Source organism: Toxorhynchites rutilus, chromosome 2 (genome assembly GCF_029784135.1).
Source record: "Toxorhynchites rutilus septentrionalis strain SRP chromosome 2, ASM2978413v1, whole genome shotgun sequence".
Lineage (NCBI taxonomy): Eukaryota > Metazoa > Arthropoda > Insecta > Diptera > Culicidae > Toxorhynchites > Toxorhynchites rutilus.
In genome coordinates, this window is record NC_073745.1 from 302,416,607 (window position 1) to 302,439,221 (window position 22,615).

General features: G+C 37.6%; 2 protein-coding genes across 4 annotated transcripts in view; one reads left to right on the forward strand and one right to left on the reverse strand.

Moving 5' to 3' along the window:
* LOC129768828 (opsin Rh4) overlaps window positions 1-22,615 on the reverse strand; it is a 276,388-nt gene that overhangs the window by 12,190 nt on the left and 241,583 nt on the right. The gene's annotated exons all lie outside the window — the stretch shown is intronic.
* On the forward strand, window positions 19,604-20,933 carry LOC129768834 (uncharacterized). Its single transcript, XM_055770756.1, has one exon. The coding sequence runs from the start codon at window positions 19,740-19,742 to the stop codon at window positions 20,754-20,756; it is 1,017 nt and encodes a 338-aa protein (XP_055626731.1). The 5' UTR covers window positions 19,604-19,739; the 3' UTR covers window positions 20,757-20,933.

Sequence of the window (22,615 nt, forward strand, 5' to 3'; positions counted from 1 at the left end):
GTTGCACTAAGCTCTTAGCCCAATTTGTGAAAGACTTTCACTCGTTGGGCTGAACTGTCAAAGTCGAAAATCGATCGAGGGTCACACCGATTGTTTGTTGTTATGGGAAACGCAGAAAAGTTTTCACACCACTGACGTTTATTTCATTCGTGGTTGAGTTTCGTTCTAGGTTGGATTAATTGGTAAGTTCGTAATGAAGTTTGATATTAAAATTAGCGTAGATTTAATATACGTTCATTTCGATCGCCAGGCTCAAAATGGATGGTTTGCAAGGATCCAGTAAGAACGTTAACCGGAAACGGTGGAGAAATTTCCTGACACTGGTGGAGAAGGTTCGCATAATTGAAGATTTTGAAGCAGGAGGTGGTACGCATGACTTTCTTGGGAAGAAGTACGGCGTAGGATCTTCTACGGTCACGAGAATAATCCAAAAGAAAGAACAATTCGTGAGGCGGTGGACAAGTTCAAGGAATATGGTGAAAATAATCGAAAAACATTGAAAGAGCAGACGTTCCCTTTGCTGAAAGAAGCTCTTTACATTTGGATTTTACAGCAGCGGCAGTCCAACATTTTGTTGACAGTGGATATTCTTAAAGCAAAGGCGGAGCTGCTGTTTAAGATGTTCCAGGACCGGGGGCTCTATGCGGTGCACGGTTTTTCTGCTTCGGATGGCTGGATGCATCGTTTTAAGCAGCGGTTTGGATTGCGCGTGAAAGCCGTAACAGGAGAAAAGGCATCGGTAAACGTTGAAGCGTACCTAAATTTCAAGAAGGTTCTACAGAAGAAGATTCAGGAAATGCAGCTATCACTATCCCAAGTCTTTAATGCAGATGAATCTGCCTTGTTCATCAAGCTCCTAGCCACACGCTCTGTCGTTACCTGTGATGAGACCGTGGCAAGCGGACGGAAGAAAAACAAGACAAGGTATACGTTTATGCCTTGCTCCAACATAGATGGTTCCCTAAAGCTTCCGTTGTATTTCATTTGCACTGCTGCAAAACCACGAGGAATCAACATCGAAGAATTTCCCGTTTCATATAATCATTCCAAAAAGGCTTGGATGACCAGACTGTTGTTCCGTCAATGGTTCCACGAAGAGTTTGTCCCCGCTGTTCGAAAATTTTCGGCCGAGAGAGGATTGGAGCCAAAGGCATTGCTGGTTCTTGATAATTGCACCAGTCATTATGACGTTGACGAATCTCTACAGAGTGACGATGGACTGATTCAAGTGATCTACTTCCCACCAAATGTAACTGCTGAATGCCAGCCGATGGACCAAGCGGTCATCAATGCAATCAAGCGAAAGTATAAAAGAAAACTGATGCTCGCATTAATTCTGGAAAACGAACACTTAAGGTAAATTTCCAAATATTAAACATTAATTTTTTGTAATTAATTCCAAATATAAACACAAAACTATGCGCACGATAGTTTTTCGTCTGTGCTTTTTCAAAATTTAAATTCAAATTCTATTTGAGGTTTTATTTATGTACTTTCCTCTTTAGTTTCGAAGAACGATTGAAGAAGATTAATCTTCAACAGTGTATTTCGTGGTTGGCAACCTCTTGGGAGGAGATATCTGACAAAACTATACGTAATTCGTGGAAGAAATTGATCGATGGTTTGCCGGAGGATGCTGTTAATGTAGACTCGAAAGCGGCCGATGATGACTTCAAAGCGCTTGTGTCCAGGATTGACAGTTTGGAAGGAACAAAAACATCTGAGCAAGATATTGATCTGTGGATCAAAGATCAGGTGTATGATGCTGATCATAATCAAGATTGGGTAACCAGTGAAGCGTTCTCTGATGACGAGATTTTGTCATCAGTTCTCAAGAAAGATCAACCTGAAATGCAAGAAGAATGGTTGGTAGACACAGAAGATGGAAGTAATTCGTTTGATACTTCCATTACTAGTACCGGAGATCCTGATTTTGGCGATGCAATCAAGTCAATTGATTGCCTAGTTCGCTATATGAAGCATGATGTTGCAGAAGTATGCCGTTTGAACGCGCTACGTTCGAAAATCACTGAAGTTGAATGGCTAAAACGAGCATGTTGAAGAACTCTACCATTTTGTTGAAAATGAATTTACGTGGTTTGTTTAATTTTGTTTGAAACGTTTAAAATAAATATTGTTTTTGTTGAATAATATTCGATTTTATTTATTTCAATGATTCATTTAAAATTTATTTTAAACCTAAAAACACCATCCACGAGCCCCTCGAAAAAAATTTTACGTTGTCAGAATTGACGTTTGTCTTCGATTTAGTTGGGCTATAGCCCAACGAACGGGAGCCCAACTAAATCGAAGCCCAACTAAAGATAGCCCAACGAGTGAAATTCAACTGTAATCCACAAAATGGCTCAGGCCCGACGAATTTAGTCGAAGATCCTAATCTTGATAAGAGATCGGCTTTTTCATTATCTTCTATACCGCAGTGACCAGGCACCCAGTATAGGTTAACTTCGTTAGTAGCAGCTAGTTATTTTAAGGCTAAAATACATTCCCAAACTAGCTTTAACTGACATGTGTATGCTTTTACTGCATTAAGAGCTGCTTGGCTATCTGAGAAGATACATACCTGTATTTTCTAGTCAAACAAATATTTGTATATGTTAGAATAGCTTGTATTTCTGCTTGAAAAACTGTAGGCCACTGTCCCATTGGAATTGACATGTCGATTCCTGGTCCAGTAATCCCAGCTCCCGTAGATTTACCGATTTTAGATTTATCGGTATAAAACACGAGTGATCTTGAACGGTATTTGGGACCACCTTCTTCCCATTCGTTGCGATTGAATTCAATCACTTTGAAGGGAACACTGAAGTTAGTCTTTGTTTCCATCCAGTCTTCATTCATGCTTACTATAGTGTTCAGTTGAAAATCTTTCTGGATTTGTAAATGCCCTGTGAGATCTCCTTCTAGAAAATTTTTTATACGTTTCAGTCTAAGAGCACCTTTTTCCGCTTCAGGTTGCACATATTGGTGCAAGGGTAGAAGGTATAAAAGAGCATCTAAAGCTTTGGAAGGTGCGCTAGGCATTGCTCCAGTTATTGATAAGCATGCCAGACGTTGTAGTTTATCGAGCTTTTTCTGAGCCACCACACTAGCGAAGCATATGTTAGTCTGGGTCTCACTATTGCCTGTGTCATTTACTGTGTCAAACTTTTTCCCGAATATACTACTACAACTCCAGAGAGCAGTCTGGGCTTTAGATATTGCATACTCCAGTTGGTCGTTCCAATTTAGTTTTTGGTCAAGCATGACACCTAAATATTTGGTTTGTTTTGAAAGCTCCAATTGTACACCTCCCAATCTAAGAGGTTTTCTGGTAAATGGAATTAGTTTGCTTTAGAAGCAAATTGCTTCGTGTTTTGTATTGTTAGATTGGCGTCATTTATAGTATTGAGTCCACAAACGAACATTTTCAACATATTTTGCTTTTTTTATTTCGGTAAAAGAAAAAAACGCAGCGCAACCTAGTAAAAAGTGACGTTTTGTGTATGATGAGGAATCCTTAAAAGGAAGATAGTGCCGAAATTGGTTCGATACGTTTCGTTCTGGAGATTTTTCGCTCAATGATGAGCAACGTTCCGGTCGGCCAATGAATGCTGATGATGAGCAAATCAAAACCATTATCGAATTTGACCCTCATGTAACTGAGGGAGGGTTTGCAGATAAGTTGAAACCCCCGAAATCAACAATCCACGATCATATAAAACACCTAGGACTCGTTAAAATATTTGATATTTGGGTACACCTGAACAAAACGAAATTTATTTAATAAAGCGTATGGAGCGTATAATTGGAGATTTCAACAAACTACATAAGGAGAAAAACAAGCTAAACTAGAAAACTAATTGAAAACCTATCAAATAACCATTGGGAAAAAAGTGTGCAAAACACATGATCTAGTAAAATGGTTGAAAACACTCCTTAAAATTTATTGTGTCGTAAAAACTTGCACAAAAGGATGTTTACAAATGTCTATTTAGATGATGAAATGTGCATTTATTCGTGTCCCATCACAGGTCAGTGCAATCACTTAGATGTCCACACAATCCGGAACGTTCCCAGTGGAACTTTTGCCTTCTCAACGTAGGTAATATTTGTGTCATTCTTATTAGTAGTACTCAGTTGAGATTTCTATGCCGAATAAAGTGCGCTACACATACAACGCCCCGTTACCGTGAAGTCAACGTAAACGAATGAAATATCAAACATTTTCCCATGGAAATCGTATGGTAGCATTCACATAAGGTAAATGATTTTGGTTTGTCCAGTCGAAAATATGATCATGGTTTGTCCACTTTTTTGAATGCTCTAATTCAGCGCACCTGCGTCAATTCAGGTATTCGAATGTTTCAAAACATTTAAATAAAATTGTTTTTCTTGATTTACAGTATATTTTCACGGAATTACATCTTTTAAAGGATTATAAAATCCACCTATTGGTGTCAAAGCGCTCCACATTTGAGCTAACTTTTAATCGAACACCAGATGATTATTTGGCACGTATCCAGGCCTTTTCTGGATTACAACACTTACAAATATTGTAAACATCATGCTTGCACACCATTTGTATCAGATTTACATAGCTAAACCATGTAATTAATGTATTTCGATGATCTCAATTCTGATCATGAGTTTTCCGATTCACTAATGTTGTTTTGTCCACATGATTTCTATGGCAACCGCTTGGCGCGCTGCAGTTTGTTTATGGTGTCCTTAGCGCATAGCAGAAATAAAGTTTCTCTGTGCTGTGAGTGTTAAGGTGAAAACTTTTAAAATGTCCAAGAAAAGGCAATATTCTGAAGAAAGCCTAAATTAGGAATGGATCAATATAATGACAGTAAACTCAAGCAATGATAAATGCAGCATCTTTTTGAAAATTCGATTTTTTTTTATTCAAAAATGGTGATTTCTAAAACTGGACAAACCATGATCATTTTTTGGACAAACCATGATCAAAGCTGGACCAACCATAATCATAATTTCTCTTCGACGAAAATCGGTAAAAAACATAAATATTTGAATAATTTCAACGCCTAGCTGTAGAACTAGAAACTAGAGACTAAGTGCTTTTCAACAAACCCAAACTCGTATTGATTATATGTGATTTTCATGAAGAAAAATCGATTTACATTTACGATTTGCGTGAAAACACCCTAAATTGGACAAACCAAAATCATTTACCCTTAGGTTCTTTTAAAAAAACCGTAATTTAATTTGGTTATATGGTAATGAACATTGTGATTTTGGGTAGCTTCCACCATATGTACCAAGTTTCAACAAAATCGAAGAGGGTCGCGTCGAAATTTAGTGTTTTTCGGCTGAATTGCTGTATATAACAATGGAGAATAAAACTTAAGGAACGCGACAATAAAAATCTAAAATCTGGAGGACATTTAGCCCTTGAATGGGGCTTTTCAAATTCGTTTCAATGTTTGTAATCAGCTCAAAAGCTCTTTTTAGTCCTGAATACAAAAGGAAAAACATACGGTAATCAAAGAAAAGACAATATTGGGGTATTCATTACATTCCGATTTATTTTCAACTTGATTTTTTTTTGTTTCCAACGGAGCGGGTGGCTCAACGTCGGCTTTTGTTTTTATTATAACAAAGCTCGACTCTTCCACACCGTTGATACTCGCATTTCCTGCTCGACCGTAGAACGGGAGTACGGGAAAGCAAGTAGCTGCCAGCGCAAAGGAGGAGCTTTGGTTCCAATCCTCTCATCCGGTGCGCAGCTCTGATACGCCTGGTTCTAACACATTGGACCCTGAAGCTGCACGGTTGGCTCTCAATCTCACATAAACGTTACGCTTGTCGCCTCTGGTTTGGGGGGATAAATACTATGGCTCAGTTCTGCAGCACTGGAGAGCAATCCTTCATCCGTCCGAAACAAGGGTTCCTCCTGGGCGATTGGCTGGCGATGATGTGGATGAAAGCGAGGGGGTCTGCAATGGAGTGGTGGCGGAGACGCTGCGGATGTTGTTTCCGGGTGTTGTTCTCGAGAGGGTTGCGTCAAATTTGAGGAGCGAAGCTCAACTCATTGTTGTGGTTATCAAAGGTTGGTTTTGTCTCCGAAAAGACGAGTTGTTTGTCTCCGAAAAGACGAGTTGTTTGTCTCCAAAAAGACGGGTTGTTGTCCCCGAAAGGACGGGTTGTTGTCCCCGAAAGGACGGGTTGTTGTCCCCGAAAGGACGGGTTGTTGTCCCCGAAAGGACGGGTTGTTGTCCCCGAAAGGACTACGTGTTGTCCTGGGAAGGACGTTTCTCGCAACGCTGAGCTCGCAACCAGGCATTGGGCGATTATCTCAGCATTTTCGAGTTTGTTCAAAGCGTTCTGCAATCGAGGAACGGACACTCAGCTCTACTACGTCGCGAAAATGGTCTCTTCAGGAGTTCCGGAGAAAACAGTCGCAACACTGTGCGAGACGTACTGCTGCTCGACTACCGATCTGGAGATCGCGTTCGAACGATGACGAACCGGGATTCTCGTAAACGAAACGAGGCGTCCATCTCAACATTTCAGCGTGGCGTTCGTATCTCACAACAGATCACACAAAAGTTCACTTTTCTCGTTTCTCATAGGCGGTGCTGCGTTACACTCGGATGCCATCCCGGCAACCGGAGACTGGTGGCGTCTGCTACGATGCGGTCGATGGCAAATGCAAGATTTTGGATGTATCGGATCCACCGGAGCACTCAAATCCAAGACGGCTATATGATTCCAGGCTGAGTTTATCCACCATTTTGGAGAAGGGTCCGCTGGCCCCATTCCCCCACGGGAACTAACTTTTACCGAAATTTTTCACATCTTGAACGAGACTGAATTTTCACTACTGCTCCGAGCAATATTTATACCCAGGGCATGACGTCAACTCCGGTGTTCATTTCAATCGATTGGTACTTTGCGGCTTTTGGTCGGCTTGTTGCTAGTGGTAGTCAACTTGTGACCAACACATACGGGAACTGGTCGGGTAGTGTGAGTTTTTCGTGGTTTATCATGAATTTCGCGCCGGCTAACTGAATCATCGATAAACACGAGGGCGGTAATTTTACCAAGTGCATTTGTTTCCGCTGTCTGTTTTTACGGCGGCGTGGTATCTGATAAATTCCACAGCTTCATTTTTTGACGTGATACGGACTTAGAACGAAACCAACTGCTGAGTTCCACAATTGGAAAATTGAAATGGCTTAATCCGGAGAAATGTGTTTGTTGGGAAAACAAAAGCTATTTAGAGTTGTCAACAGATTCGAAATCAACCGTAATTATTCTCGATTCGTCATCGAATTAGCTTGTTATGATTAAATAGACTGTGTCATGTAAAAATGTATTTCATAATGACGTAAATTGAAATTTTAGTGAAACTGATTCACACAAAGATAAATTCATATCTTCTGCGGACATTGATTCCCTATTTTGAGTGAAGATGATATTAACATAAACCAGAGAAACAATATAACTGACAAATTACAAATTTCTTTTATTTTGTATGACAATTTGGCTGAAGGCATGGAGCATCAATAAATAAAATGTTCAAATTTTCATCTTTTCTAAATAAAATTTTTTTGTAAAGTATTAAAATCAGTCTAAATATTTTTTGCTGTTCGAAAATCATATCACATAGCTTGTGGCTAACCATGAAAATTACGCTTCTATCAAAATGGTTTAGTATTTTCTTGGCGAAAGATAGTTTCTAGATTGAATTTAGTTAGATAGATTTTTATTGGCGAAAGACGGAACATTGTTAAATTGTAACAAATACAGCTGAAATTTGCCTAAGGGCAAAGTAATCAACCGTTGACTCAACACTCTCCATTTTTTTTTAAATTTTGAACATATGATGGCAGACGCCCAAAATCACAATTTTCATTATCATACGTACAATTTGAAATAACGACTGAGTGTCGGGCTTGTGTTTTTTGGTATATTTTTATTACTGAAAATCATGTTCATGAAATAATAAAAATGTAAGAGGTTGTGTTCAAGACACGACCGCATTGTTGACGTAGAACTAGGCTGTAGTTTATTTCAAGTCGTTTGTTTATAACTGCGGATATTATTTTATAATGCTACGAAAATTTTGAAATAACTATTCTACCAGTTCGGTCGCCCTAAAATATATTTTTTATTGTAGAATCATTTGACGATAATTGTTTGATGATTTATTCTTGTGTTCGCACAAAAATACATGCTCGAGATAAGCGCAGTTGTCATCCTCAGTGGAGAAAGTTTTGCTACTGGCAAGCGAAACCAAATCACATACAACATTTCAGAACGACATTTACTTTCTTGGTGACTAAATAAACGAAATAAACTATATCTGTTAATCTCAACAACCTCGAAAAGAGTGGCGCTGCTTCATTATGATCAAGATTCGCGCGAATGCAATTCTAGTTGAAAGCAGCATTAATAACTTAATATAACTTATTGAATAACTTGGTATTCCCCAAATAATTTTTTGGTGCACAACCTTAACACCTGCTTCACCATAGCGTCAGTTCAATGCATTGATGACAGAAAACAAACAATGTTAACTGTTTGGAAGAAGACTGTATATTTGCCTCAGCAGAGATTCATTACCAATACCCTAGCGTAAGGTTGATGCAATGACTGCATTGCCAGAGACATCAGCGAGTGAGTAATTTGATCGCGTCCACAGCTCAATCCGAAACGAAGACATGTGATGACGCAAAACAAGGAAGAACAAGCGATATCCTTTGCTCTGAATACAGAATGATACTGAAAGTTTACCTTCCTTCCTTGCTTGAGACTTTAAACTTCTTCAGTTCATTCGTCTCTAACCTTCAAAAAGGCCCTTGGAAAACTTTACTTTATCCATCACCCCCATTGCCTTGAGAAAGGCATTCGCTCCCTCGCCGTCCAGCTCGCCTAGCAACGATGTTGTTCAGTCGATAGCCTCACGAAGAATGCAAGTTTGCCTCAGCGAGATCCACTGTTTATACTCTAGGCAAATATTCCCCTTCGTTCTTCTTCTTTTCCTTTGATCACGGAGACTTTATATCTTGCGATTTGCCCTTCGTTGCTCGTCGATAAGTTGCTCGTTATTGACAGCTCTGTTCGGGAAAGCACAGAAATTGACAGAACAAATGTATGAGGAAATGGGAATGTTTCCAATTTTCATCAATTTAAACCATATATAGACTATTGGATTGTAATGTATAGCATATCAAACAAATCTTAGGTAATTTCCGATTCGTTTGGTAGGTAAATCGCCAAAATCCGTTCGCGGCTAAAATAGTTATTATCGTTAACTTTATTTCATAAAAACGTGACCTGTTTTCTGATTTGGCACCCTTAGTGAAAGACGTAGTTCTACGTCAAAAAATGCATGCTGCCGTTGGTTATGACGACAGAGGTTCCGACACTGTATAGAAATTTAACAAATATTATTTTTATTATATGGAATTGGTCATATCTCGAGAACGGATAAAACTTTATAAATAGTTTTTCATGTAAAATCACATGTAGATTTCATTTTCTGTATTATTTTTTTAAATTGTTACGATTTCTCAAAGAATAGAAATTTCATAATTTAAAAAAAAATCATATGTCCATTCTAAAGAGTCCGATTGTCCGATGTCCGATGTCCGATTGAATTTGTTGAATTAAATGACGTTTTAATATAAATATATTTAAAAACATCGAAGATGCGAAAGTTTTAAAATTAAACCACATTTCAATCAAACATCATGATCTGAAGTTATGATTTTTTCAAAAAACTTCTTTTTTTTCATACGGAAAATGGAAACACGGTCGTGATTAAAATTGGTTATATGATGATGAAGATTGTAATTTAGGTAGCTGACACCATATGTAGGGGAAATGGGGGGAATTTGGACCACCTAAGCGAATCGACTAATATTTCCAAACCAATACGGTCTAATTCACAAATGTCACATTGTATACTGAGCCACACTTGCTTTCTCTCAACCAATAATGTTTAATCATTATATCAAGCTTCAAATTACCAAAAACAGGTCGGACTCGTTTATCCGGAGTATTTTTTTTTCACTCCGGATAATCGAGTCAAAGCAATTTTTTTTCTTTATTTGTTTTTTTGCATGTATTTTTTGAATTTTGAAAATAAAAGAGGAATTTGATTTTTGATTCATCCCCTTAAAGTTAGAAAACACCTTTCTCACATGAAAAAAAAATTATCCAGATTCTCTCAGGAGGTGATAGACGATCATATTTGAGGGAAAAAATCCTGCTACGCATATGTTCGATTTTCAACAATGACAAAGTTACAGAACTTTTTTGTTTCGGACTCTGTTGCTTCAAACTGGCACTACATTAAAAAGTACGCAACGGAAGACGATTCGGATGCTTTCATTTGAAAGACGACAAAATTTAGTACAAATATAGTAATGGAACAACTAAATTAGTGAATTTTAATTACATTTTGAAAGTGAAACACTTCAAAGTTAATAATTTTTAATGTGTTATTATTAATTTTATCCTAAAAATTTATATTAAACTAGATTTTTTCTATCAATTAAAATGAAGTTCTTTAACCGTTCCACAGTTTGTTCTTTGACGCACAACTTCTATCTTTCTTAATTTGGCTGCAATATCGATATTAACAATTTATGGTGAAAATTCAAGCAAAATCTTCAAAAATCACGATTTTTACTTCACTGTACATCTAATATCCACTTAAACTTCACCTTAACGTTGAAAGGTTACATTTCTTCATGAAATAAGCCATATTTGAAATATAAAAAATATATTTTTTTCCAAACTGAATATAATCGAGTCCAAAATTGTGTATAAACGAATCACATAAAATCGAGTCCGACCTGTACTGTATTCTATTAGTTAAATCATTCCATTTGATACCAATATTGAGGGGATTGCAAAAAATACATAGTCGACCATTTTGTGGCGGCGACCTTTTCGAATTTATGTTGTTCATAGTGTAGTGTATTCTCCAAATCAAGCCATTCAGCCATTTTGAATTTTTCAAGATCATGGAATACGTAGTTTTATAATGACAGTTGAATTAAATGATCTGAAATTTGATCAATCGTTCAACAGGAACGGGTCAATTTTCTATTAATGTGGGACAAACCAACAAACATTCAAACATACATAGAAACAGGTCAAGCTGAATGAAACCATTCAAAAAGTAATTAGTTGTTTGGGGACTGCGGCCATCTTGAAATAGGATTTTTCATTATCTGCTAGGTTCTACTAGTCGAGAACATTCTTTTGATACATTTTTGGGCCTTTTTAATAAATAACTGTATTCTACTAGTCGAGCCCTTTCACTAGATACCCAGAACTAGATGGGGTTCTGAAAAAATATGAAATACGCCATTTTGTAGTGGCCGCCATCTTAGATTTGCATTTTCCATAAATAACTGTATTCTACCAGTCAAGCCCTTTCGTTTGATACCCATATTGATGGGGCTCTGAGAAAATATGTAATCCACCATTTTGTAGTGGCCGCCATCCTGGATTTTAATTTTTCATAAATAACTGCATTCTACTAGTCAAGCCCTTTCTTTTGATACCCATATTAGTTATTCAATATAGAATTATTATACAAATTATTCAAAATTTCAGAAAATCAAAAATAAAATACTTCGGATAATCGAGTCTGAAATTCCGGATGATCGAATCCCGGATAATCGAGTCTCCGAATAATCGAGTCCGACCTGTATATCATAAAATAAAAGAGATGATTTTTGGACATTGAAATTTGATGTGGGGTGATTTTGACTGTCTGTGGGGTGATTTGGTGCTTGGGCGTTTCATCGAAAAAAAATACTTATGTTTATGTAAAGCATTTTGGGATAATGTTTCAATCAGTAACAGTGTTCTGGGATCGATACCAGGTGTCTTGGCCTGATTCCAGACCAGAAAAATTGGATTGAGACCATCTCGAATTCAGCATGGATTTCTTCGTTGTTTTTGGAGCATTTTCAAACACTTTCGATGCTCGGTCAAAGAAAATCCGTTCTTGATGGCCTGCGTTGCTCTTTCAAGCTTCTCCTTCTTCCAACGTTGTCTGCCCATCCTCTGTTTGTAATTCAGCGTCATCTGGAATCGATTAGTCCAAAGAAAAGCCTCAAACCTGTAGGACCAATTCACCCCACAAAAACGTGTCCATGTCACCCCACTAAAATGCAATTAATTTCATTCATTGTTATAAAACTTACAAATTCGCTGGATCAAGTTGTTCCTCTTCTGTAGGTGGACAGAACTTTACTGCACAATAAACGAAAAGTTTGTTTAATCAGCGGGAAAACATCAAAACCACGATCGGAAAACTCACATTTTTTTACCATCAAAGTGCTTGCTGTGTTCATGCTACCGTTTTCTTCCATCTGTCGAATTTTTCCGAAGTTTTTTTTACGTAAGTACATACGGTTCAACGATAAAAGGAGATGACATTATAAAAAATCCAATTTGAACCGTACTTTTTGAGATAAAGGGGTGGTCCAAATCACCCCGTGTTACAAGGTTTTAAAAAAAATCGAAAAGAGTCCCGTCAAAATCGATCGAAGATCGATTTCGGGTGATTTGACGTGGAAATGCTCCTAAATAAAATTTCGCTTGAAAATAAGGTCAAGTTTGGAATAAAATTATATCAAATGTGATTGAATTTTGGCATTTTTATGTTGGATTGCAACTCCACTTTCACTGGTGAAGATTTTGATTGCATTGATTGTGGAATGAAAGTGTGAAATTTAGTTATAGATGTTTCGTTCTAGAATATCAGATGTGCAATTTTAAATCCGAGTTTCGACGTATTATGTTCAAAATTTAAAACTTTTAAAAATAAAAAAAAATTAAATTGAAAAAAATCGTAATGAGATTTGTTTACTGATTGAACTATTATTAAATACGATTCTTGATGAAACCTAGAATGAGTCCCGACAGAAAATATGAAGCATCAAATTATTAAATACAGCATTTTCGGCTGAGAAACATGTCTTTAAATACAATTTGCGATTGTTGAAAAGAAGCATCTTTTATTTTACAATAAGTTGGAAAAAATCCATGAAAATTAAAAAGTGTCCTATCTAATCTAACGATATCAATGCCAGGACTTGAATAGCTGTGAAGCTGCCTATGTTCGTTAGGTTCCAGCTAACATTTAATGTTGTTCTTGATACCGGTATTGATACCGCTGAACGGAAGAGCGAAAGAATGGTTCGAAAGAACAGATTTTTTCCAAGTGTTCGCAATTTTATTTTGAAGATAGGAACTAAAAAATCCATTAATGGTTCCGAATTCTTTTTACCAGTACAATTCCCCACAAATTACAAGTACTGTTTAGTCTGTATAACAAACTGGTTTTCTACAAACACCATTTGGAGTGTTGAATGAATTTCATTGACGGATTCCTGAGCAGTTAAAAAAAATCAATTTAGCAATAGTCCTCAAAGTCCTACGTCATGTTTCCGTCTGTGCCTCTAGGTTCTGGTCTGGGTCATGTGGATAGAATCAAATTGATTGTCGAACAAATCCAATAGAAGTGTCAAAAGAGATCCAACAATGAGGAGGGTAAAAAAGTGTTACTTTTCTCATAATAATTCACTACGTAGAAAAAGTTATGTTATTTACCCTTTGCGGTCGTTTGTCTGCTCTAAGCCACCACAGCAAAAAAGAATACTAATCTTGTACTTTATGCAACAATATATCTGTTCACACTTTTTCTAAACGATTTTTAATGTCTAGTGAACCTGGTCACGAATCCAAAAGGTGCTCCTATGAATAATACAAAACGGTACTCAGTAATAAACAAAATTTGTCACCCATGCTTGAGGGAAGGATTAATTGAAAACTGCATGTATTGCGGCAAGGAGCACTGTTCTATATTTCCAAACAGAAAGATAAATGGCGGAAGACGCCAAACAAATTATTTTTGTGAAACATGCGAACACTTGAATTGTATTTTGGGGGATGGTTCGAAAGATATTATGCGGTTTATAGCATATATTTTTTATATGGAAACAACACATTAAAACACAAAAACATTATCAATATTTTTCTTTCGAACTTTCGAACTGATTGGAATTTGGATTTTAGCTTTGCTCGGAGTGTTCGCAAGGAAAGAGTTTGTCTGTCAATTGTGTGTTAGTGTAGAATAATAGAAGTGTTTTTGCGACTTCGTCGGTAAACCTCATTCAGAATTGCTTGAGCATGGAAACGCACTATTTCTTTCTCTTGAATTTTCTATCGAGAGGATTCTCAGTATTTTTGACCGATTACCTTTCTATTTTCATTCAAAACAAGAACGTATTGTTGTATTAGGCCGCGGTGACATTGTTCGCAGCTTCTTACGAAAATGTGGCTGCACGAATCGTATGAAACCCGGATCTCAAACCACAGTTACTTTTCACCACAGATCGTTAGTGTCCATTCAAACATATGTAGCTTAGCCTTGTTCAGACAATGTTGCTGAGAATTTCGTTTATTTTATTGGAATTCTTCAACATAAAACGAAAGAAATGCAAACTATTCTTAAAAGTCTAGTTGATTCACGAGGCGAAATTCTCTAAAACTGTTTCAAAGTAGCATTAGTAAGTACCTTCCTGTATAGATAAAAACATTTTGTTTGATGAGCGTACACTGATTAAAGAATTTATAATTAATGAGATAAAAAGGTGAAACAAACATCCGTGTCAGTTGTGATTGCTGAACTTTGATCTGGAATTTGACAAACCTTATGATAAAATTTCCTAAAATCATATTCTTTTTCGTAAAGTTGCTCCTTCATCTGAATATATCTTCGTTGTAAAGAACAAAGCAGTTACATCCAAGATTATTTGACTGTTTGGGTTTTTCACGGTTTCATTCGCCCAATAAAATTGGGTGTGCAACTTAATTCGTTTCGTTTCCACAAAATTAGGGTGCTATAAATAGTCGACGGTGCCAGATAATTTTTGCTGAATCGTGAAGTGTCGACATCTGTCAACCAAATATTGTATACAGGTCTTTAACACTTGCGCGAAGTTTTGATTTTCTGTCTCTTTTGGAAGGAAACTGCATATAAGGTGACTCGGATAGATTGGAATATGGAATACAATGGATGGAAGGAATGGATGTTTGGACAATTTGAAAGTGGTGATTTTGATGTTAAAGTCAAAAAAGGTTCCGTTGATCCGTTTAAAGTGAGATATTGTATAAAAACGTCCAGATTATTCGACCAGACACGAGTCGATCATATTCCATCATGATAACGCTCGGCCTCATGTTGCTGGTCCTGTTGAAAACTATTTGGAAAACAGTGGGTGGGAAATTCTGGTTCATCCACTGTATAGCCCAGACGTTACCCTTTCCGACTACCATTTGTTTCAATGGATGCAGGACACGTTGAGTGGAATACGTGGAATTCAGACAGGGTATCAAAAATTGTCTGTATTCGTTCTTGGCTTTAAAAGATGAACACTTCTCTCGCGACGGAATCCGATGGGAAAAAGTAGTGTCTAGTGATGGGCAATATTTTGAATAATGTTTCAATTTATTTAAGGGTGTATTCTAGTCTAGAAATTTGAAAACAAATCAATTTTTTTTCCTTTATATTTCTGTAGTTTAGGCATTCAAGAATATGCCCTGGAAAGGACTTATCGAAAATCCTATTATTTACCGAGCTAAAGCCATTTTAGTGATGTGGTATCTAACCTAGTACGGCCATAACAATGAAATTCAAACGCGTTTTTCTCGAAACTAGTTTTTTCAAACTGGCGTACACGATATCTCAAGTTCTACTGACCCGATCCATGTCGTACTTATATGGATACAATCTGCAGGCATCTCTTTATCGCATGAACCTCTAAAAAAATATACTTTAAAAATTTTACTATCTTAAAAAATTATACGAGGTTGTGTCCAAGACACGATCGCATTGTTGACGTAGAACTACACTGTAGTTTAATTCAAGTCGCTGGTTTATAACTGCGAATATTATATTAGGTTGCTACGAAATTTGAGAAATTACCATTCTACCAGTTTGGTCACCCTGAAATATTTTTTTTCTTGTAGAATCATTTGACGATTATTGTTTGATAATTCATTCTTGTCCTCTCAGAACAATACATGCTCGAGATAAGTGCAGTTATCATCCTTAGTGCAGAAAGTTTTGCTATTGCCAAGCGAAACCAAATCACATAGAAAATTCCAGAACGAAATTTATTTTCCTGGTGACTGGTCATCTCAACAACCTCGAAAAGAGTAGCACTGCTTCATTATGATCAAGATTAGCGCAAATGCAATCCTAGTTGAAGGGAGTTTCGCAACTGGCACGCGAACCCAAATAAATTTATAACTTATTGAATAACTTGGTATTCTCAAATAATTTTTTGGTGCACAACCTTAACTTCTGCTTCACCATAGCGTCAGTTTAATGCATTGATATAATGTCAAAGACACCAACGAAGCCTTTATGATGACGGAAAACAAACAATGTCAACTGCTTGGAAGAAGGCTGAATATTTGGCTCAGTAGAGATTCATTACTAATATCCTAGCGCAAATATTTCCTTCCCGCTATCTCCCCTCCTTGTCGCCACGTTCGGATCGACATGTTCACCCGCAACAGCGCAATACGTTGAAACGCACGCACGTACACACACAAACATATCCATATATCGAGGGCTTGAAGCAATTAAATATGCACACACTTATCTCCGTTTTGCGTTCTTCTCAACAGAAGCCCTTTTTGTTAATATTGCCGGTCTCTCATCCTTTGTGGAGAGAGTTTTGCTACCGTCATGCGAAACCAAATCACAGACAAAATTCCAGAACATTTACTTTCTTGGTGAGCCGACAATAGCCTAGCTTGATGATTCCCCACACAATTGTGTAGCTCAGAACCTTAATACAATCAGTTTGATGCAATTATTGCAATACATCAGCGAGTGAGTAATTTCGTTCACAGCTCAATCCGAAACTAAGGCACGTGAGACTTTAAACTTCTTTAGTTCATTTGTCTCTAACCTTCAAAAATGCCTTTGGAAAACTTTACTTTTTCCTCGTATTACTCCTCCACTCCCCACCATCCATCTCGCCCAGCAACGATGTTGTTCAGACGGTGTCCTCACGAAGAATGAAAAATTGCCTCAGCGAGATCCACTGTTTATACTCTAGGCAAATATTCCTCTTCGTTTTGACGTAGAACTACGTCTTTCATTAAGGGTGCCAAATCAGAAAACAAGTCACGTTTTTCTGAAATAAAGTTAACATTAATAACTATTTTTGCCGCGAACGGATTTTGGCGATTTACATACTAAACGAATCGGAAATACCGTAAGATTTGTTTAATATGCTATACATTAGAATTCCCAGGTTTGTAAATGGTTAAATTTCATGAAAACTTTAAGCGTTCCCATTTTCCCATACATTTGTTCTGTCCATTTGTGTGCTTTCCCGAACAGAGCTGTCAATAACGAGCAACTTGTGGACGAGAAACGAAGGGGAAATCGTAAGATGTAAAGTCTCCGTGAACAAAGGAAAAGAAGAAAAAATTATAGAAGGTTGTGTCCAAGATACGACCGCATTGTTGACGTAGAACTAGACTGTTAATTTTATATAAGGACACAACCTTCTATAATTTTTTCTTCTTTTCCTTTGTTCACGGAGACTTTACATCTTACGATTTCCCCTTCGTTTCTCGTCCACAAGTTGCTCGTTATTGACAGCTCTGTTCGGGAAAGCACACAAATGGACAGAACAAATGTATGGGAAAATGGGAACGCTTATAATTTTCATGAATTTTAACCATTTACACACCATGGGATTGTAATGTATAGAATTTCAAACAAATCTTGGGGAATTTCTGATTCGTTTGGTATGTAAATCGTCTAAATCCGTTCGCGGCAAAAATAGTTATTAACGTTAACTTTATTTCATAGAAACGTGACCTGTTTTCTGATTTGGCACTCTTAATGAAAGACGTAGTTCTACGTCAAAAAATTAGAAAACGTAAAAAATAACTTTTTAAACCGCATTTTGTTTTTCAAACGGCCGCCATTTGGTCTACAAAGATGTTTTTGATTTGTCCGAGGTTCATGCGATAGCGGCATCTTTACTGATTCAGAATTTTTTTTAACCTTCTCACTTCATCAGCTCTTAGCTGTACTAGTTATGAATATTTTTTCTTCGACCAATTTTTGTTTTATTGTTTAAAGATAGATGAACAAATAATGATATAATGGATAATTGAAATATTCTTTGTTTTATTTTTAAGGAATTCGAAGAAAACATCCGAAATTAGTGTCTCTACACTAGAATACCCCTTAATTATTCAAATAAATGTGTTTTTCATGTAAAAAACGGAACGAATTAAGTTGTACACCCTGTACAATGTTATAGAAGTTTTCATGGCTTAAGTGTCCGGTCTTTTGACATAGAACTACGTCTTACATTAAGGGTGCCAAATCAGAAAACAGGTAATGTTTTTATGAAATAAAGTTAACGTTAATAACTATTTTTGCTGCGAACGGACTTTAACGATTTGCATATCAATCGAATCGGAATTTTTCTAAGATTTGTTTGATATGCTATACATTAGAATCCCATGGTCTGTATATGGTTTAAATTGATGAAAATTGGAAGTATTCCTATTTCCCCATACATTTGTTCTGTCTATTTGTGTGCTTTCCCGAACAGAGCTATCAATAACGGGCAACTTATGCAGCCACTAGAATAGAAACAACGAAGGGTAAGAAACTTGCATCTGTTAGATGCATGTTTGATGCTTATTAAATGGCGATGCACGGAAGATGGCTGTCGTTAAATAATCAGTGCAATGCGTGCATTGATATAAAGACACAAAATGCGACATATGACCAATTATTGTATTGTTCTCGCAAAGGCAAGAAAGAATCGTTTCTTCTCGAAATGATTCTACAAAAACCACGCATTAAACCCTTTCCGACGTATTATCAAATAATATCCGAAATGATAAACCAACAAATTTAGAAAAAAGATTGCGTAGTCCTACGTTTTAAGCGGTCGTGTCTCGGATACAACCCCTCGAATTTTTTATTCCTGAACTATTTGGTCAGCCTAACTCTGTTGTAGTTGCATATGAAAAGAAAATTTGCGCGTGTTGAAAAAATCGAGTTGTAGTGATAATTTACGATCCAAAAAATGTATTAAAATCAAATATTGAACTCAATGGAACTGATATCATGTATCATGAAAGCATGTAATAAATTGAATAAAAATCAAAACGATAGTTAAAACATCGAGTTCACGGAAAACCACGTTCGTTCAAATGACGGAAAAAAAATAGGTTTTATTGATTTGCTTACTCCACACCGGTTGGAAAAATTCTTCAATACCGGCTATGAGCAATTTTATTCTGAACTAGAAAAAATGTTTCAACTTGTGTGTGTTTACTGTTTATCTCACGAATCAACATGAATTGTTTTACTGAGAAAAACGCGATTACGTAATACGGCGAAATGTTGGAGAATAACAGAACACATATTGCCGTGTGCTTTCTGCCCCAACACAGGCAGCAGTCACGGATGAACCCGGCAATAGTGAGCCAGTGTAGGTTACCACCACTTCGAACTTCGAGTGTTGGCGTTCGGTTTTGGTTGGTTGAGTTGGGAATCCCCGCGGCGCCATCCGTACGTTTGTCTGCTAAAAGTCTATAAAGCGAACCGCTAAATGGCCGCAGCTCAGTAGTATCGAGCGTATATTGTTCAAAGTAAGACGAGACTCCGTTCCATGTGCTAAAGAATGAGCCATCCGTCGGAACTGATTGGATCGATTGGGGAATTTGATAGTTCGCGTGATGATTGGAATGTGTACTACGAGCGGCTGGAACAGTTCTACGAGGTTAACGAAGTTCCCGAGGTGAAACGAAGTGCATTCCTGATCAGCGTTGTCGGTACGGATGCGTACAAAAGCTTGCGAGATCTCTGTCATCCAACGCTTCCGAAGGATAAACCATTCGAGGCGCTTTGTGAGCTGCTGAGGAAGCAGTTTAGCCCGCAGATTTCGATTTTCCGAGAGAGGACAAAGTTTTACAACGCCCGCCAGGAGAGCCACGAGAATGTGACTCAATGGTATGGAAAGTTAAAACGACTATCTGTCGACTGCAAGTTCGGATCGAACTTGGAAGCTGTTTTGTTGGATAAATTCATAACTGGAATGAGACCTGGCCAAGTGTTGGATCGATTGTGTGAAGAGAATGAGACTTTAAAGCTGGACCAAGCATTGGATTATGCCGTGAATAAAGAGTGTGCTGCCAAGGAAAACGCATACGCTCCCAACTTTCAGCCTTTCCGAGGCGGCTGCATTCCACCTCCCGTGAAACAAACGTGTTTCTTTGGCGGACAGCCTGCGGGACCACTGTTCGGAAGCACCGGATTTGGTCAACCATCTTTGGCGGCCGCCGGACGATTGCCGAAAGCGGGAGGTCTGGGAGGAACGTTGTTCGGCAGTTCTCCACAAGCATCAGCACCAGCGGCCGGATTTGCAGCGGCTTTTGGCCAATCCGCAGCCCCGCAGAGTAGCAGTATCCAACCCCAAACGTTGATGGCCGCTGATCCGGCCCCAGCTCTGGATTGCACATTGGAAGCAGAGACAGAAGGCCTGGAAGCCGATGGCACTACGGAAGGAGTTGATCTTGCTCTTGGGGCAGGGGCAGTCAAAAAACGCAGCGGTCACCGCACTCGCCGCCGTCGTCGCAACGCTGCTGGCGGCGCTGCTGATGGAAATTCAGTCGATGGCGAACAGTGGAAAATTAGATAGATGTAAATTATACAAAAAATAATAGTAAATGAGATAAAATATAATTATTAAATTGACACTACAAATTAGATTCCTCTCTGTATTAGAGAAGATAACTTTTGTTATTGATTAGTTTGTTAGTTATCAAGCTACCACGATCCAAATGTGGATTATTTATTAAACTGGAAATTCTGTATATTTCATTCTTTTTGCTTTATCCGAACGAGTCAATGTCCCTGGCTTCATGGGCCGTGATCTGAAAAGTTGCGGAGCATTTCGTTTACAATCGATCTCTAACAATACTTCTATTATGTTTTCATGATGTTCAATATACATTTCGATTTTATTCCCATTTTATGTAAATGGTTTCTCAAGAAGAGCATCAGGTTTTGAAATTGAAATTAAACAAATATTTCGTCGTTTTAAAAGAGAATTCAGCTCCGTCCTACCGAAAAACAAGAAGTGGGTTATATCTGTGATATAACCGCAAGGTAGACGTAGGACTACCGTTGGATCGGTAATCATTTATTTGAAATTGCATCTGAATCAATTTTAAATGCATGAATGAATGAAGTTTTTCTTTTTAGTGTGGTGGTGGATGAGTATAATTATAGAATTGTTATTAACATAAAATTCAACTCTTTCGAACTTGTTGGTGGTCCCGAAACGAACCGATGGAAATTGAGTGGCCTTGTGAAAGCAACTGAAGATGTTTGATACATGATTCATTTTTGTTTTCGTGAGAATAACATGTGATTTTTCATGATCACTCTATACGCAGAATAAAAACTGAGGGCGCCATTTCACGGTGAAAACGAAATAAAGTCTTATAACCTTGCATAAAATTCATTTCGATTTTATCGTGATGTGGCAATTTTTCATTACTGTTCCATGCGAAAGCAGAACAGAAACTGATGCGAGTAAAAGTACTCACGCCTTGCGTGTGTCCGCTACGATTTCCCAAACACTAATGCAAGCGAGCAAAAAAAACATAGCTTGCATGTATTCGCTATGACGGTTTCTCCAGGTGCCTAGATTTTGCGTCCGTGTTCGGGAACACATTGCGATCACCAATCATCATCATTGAGCTAGATTGTTATGATTTCAAAAGCTTGCTTTCAAAGCAATTTTTAAGCTATTGAAACGATTTTTTGGACCAATAGGTGACAAACATATAATTCGTTGACATTTTATCTTTCGAATGAAGTGATTATTATACCACTCCGTTCAGCCGGCAAAGAGGTATTAACGTTCAAAGCCTTGCAGTCCAGCGTCACTCTCTCGGTTTCGAAACTTTGAACTTACACCCCGGTACAGATACGAAAGACGTAGTCCTACGTCAAAATGGCAAAAAATCACTTTATGATCAATGGAAGTTGGTACTAGTACATTTAGTAGAAGAAGTCATCATATATTTTTCCTAATCAGTTGTTGGATGATATGCTTTTGAATCGAGACTCGTTCGATGGTCGTGTAGTTCGGAATAAAATATCAAACAAGTAAAAGGTGCACCAGAAATACTATGACCGCTGCACTAAGCAATTCTCACTGTTGGAAGTTTGAGGTCGAGTACTTTCGAAAAAAAAAATCCAAGAAAAGACATATTGGGCAAATCGCATTTGATGGTAACGGTCTGATGTGACATCAAGGTTTATTAGTGTTTACGGGGAATTGAGTTATTTCAACACAATTTTTTGAGACATGCTTGTTTCTTTGAAGTTTCCTTTTCAAATGACTCATCCCATCCTCCACAAAATCCTCATGATTTTATGCAGTCTCATCATTCTTCTCAAAAAGCTTTGTCTCTTGTAGTTCCCTCTCGTGTAACGCGTTCTGGTACCCATCTGTTGTGGATAAGTCTGTTTCACCGCGCTTCGGAT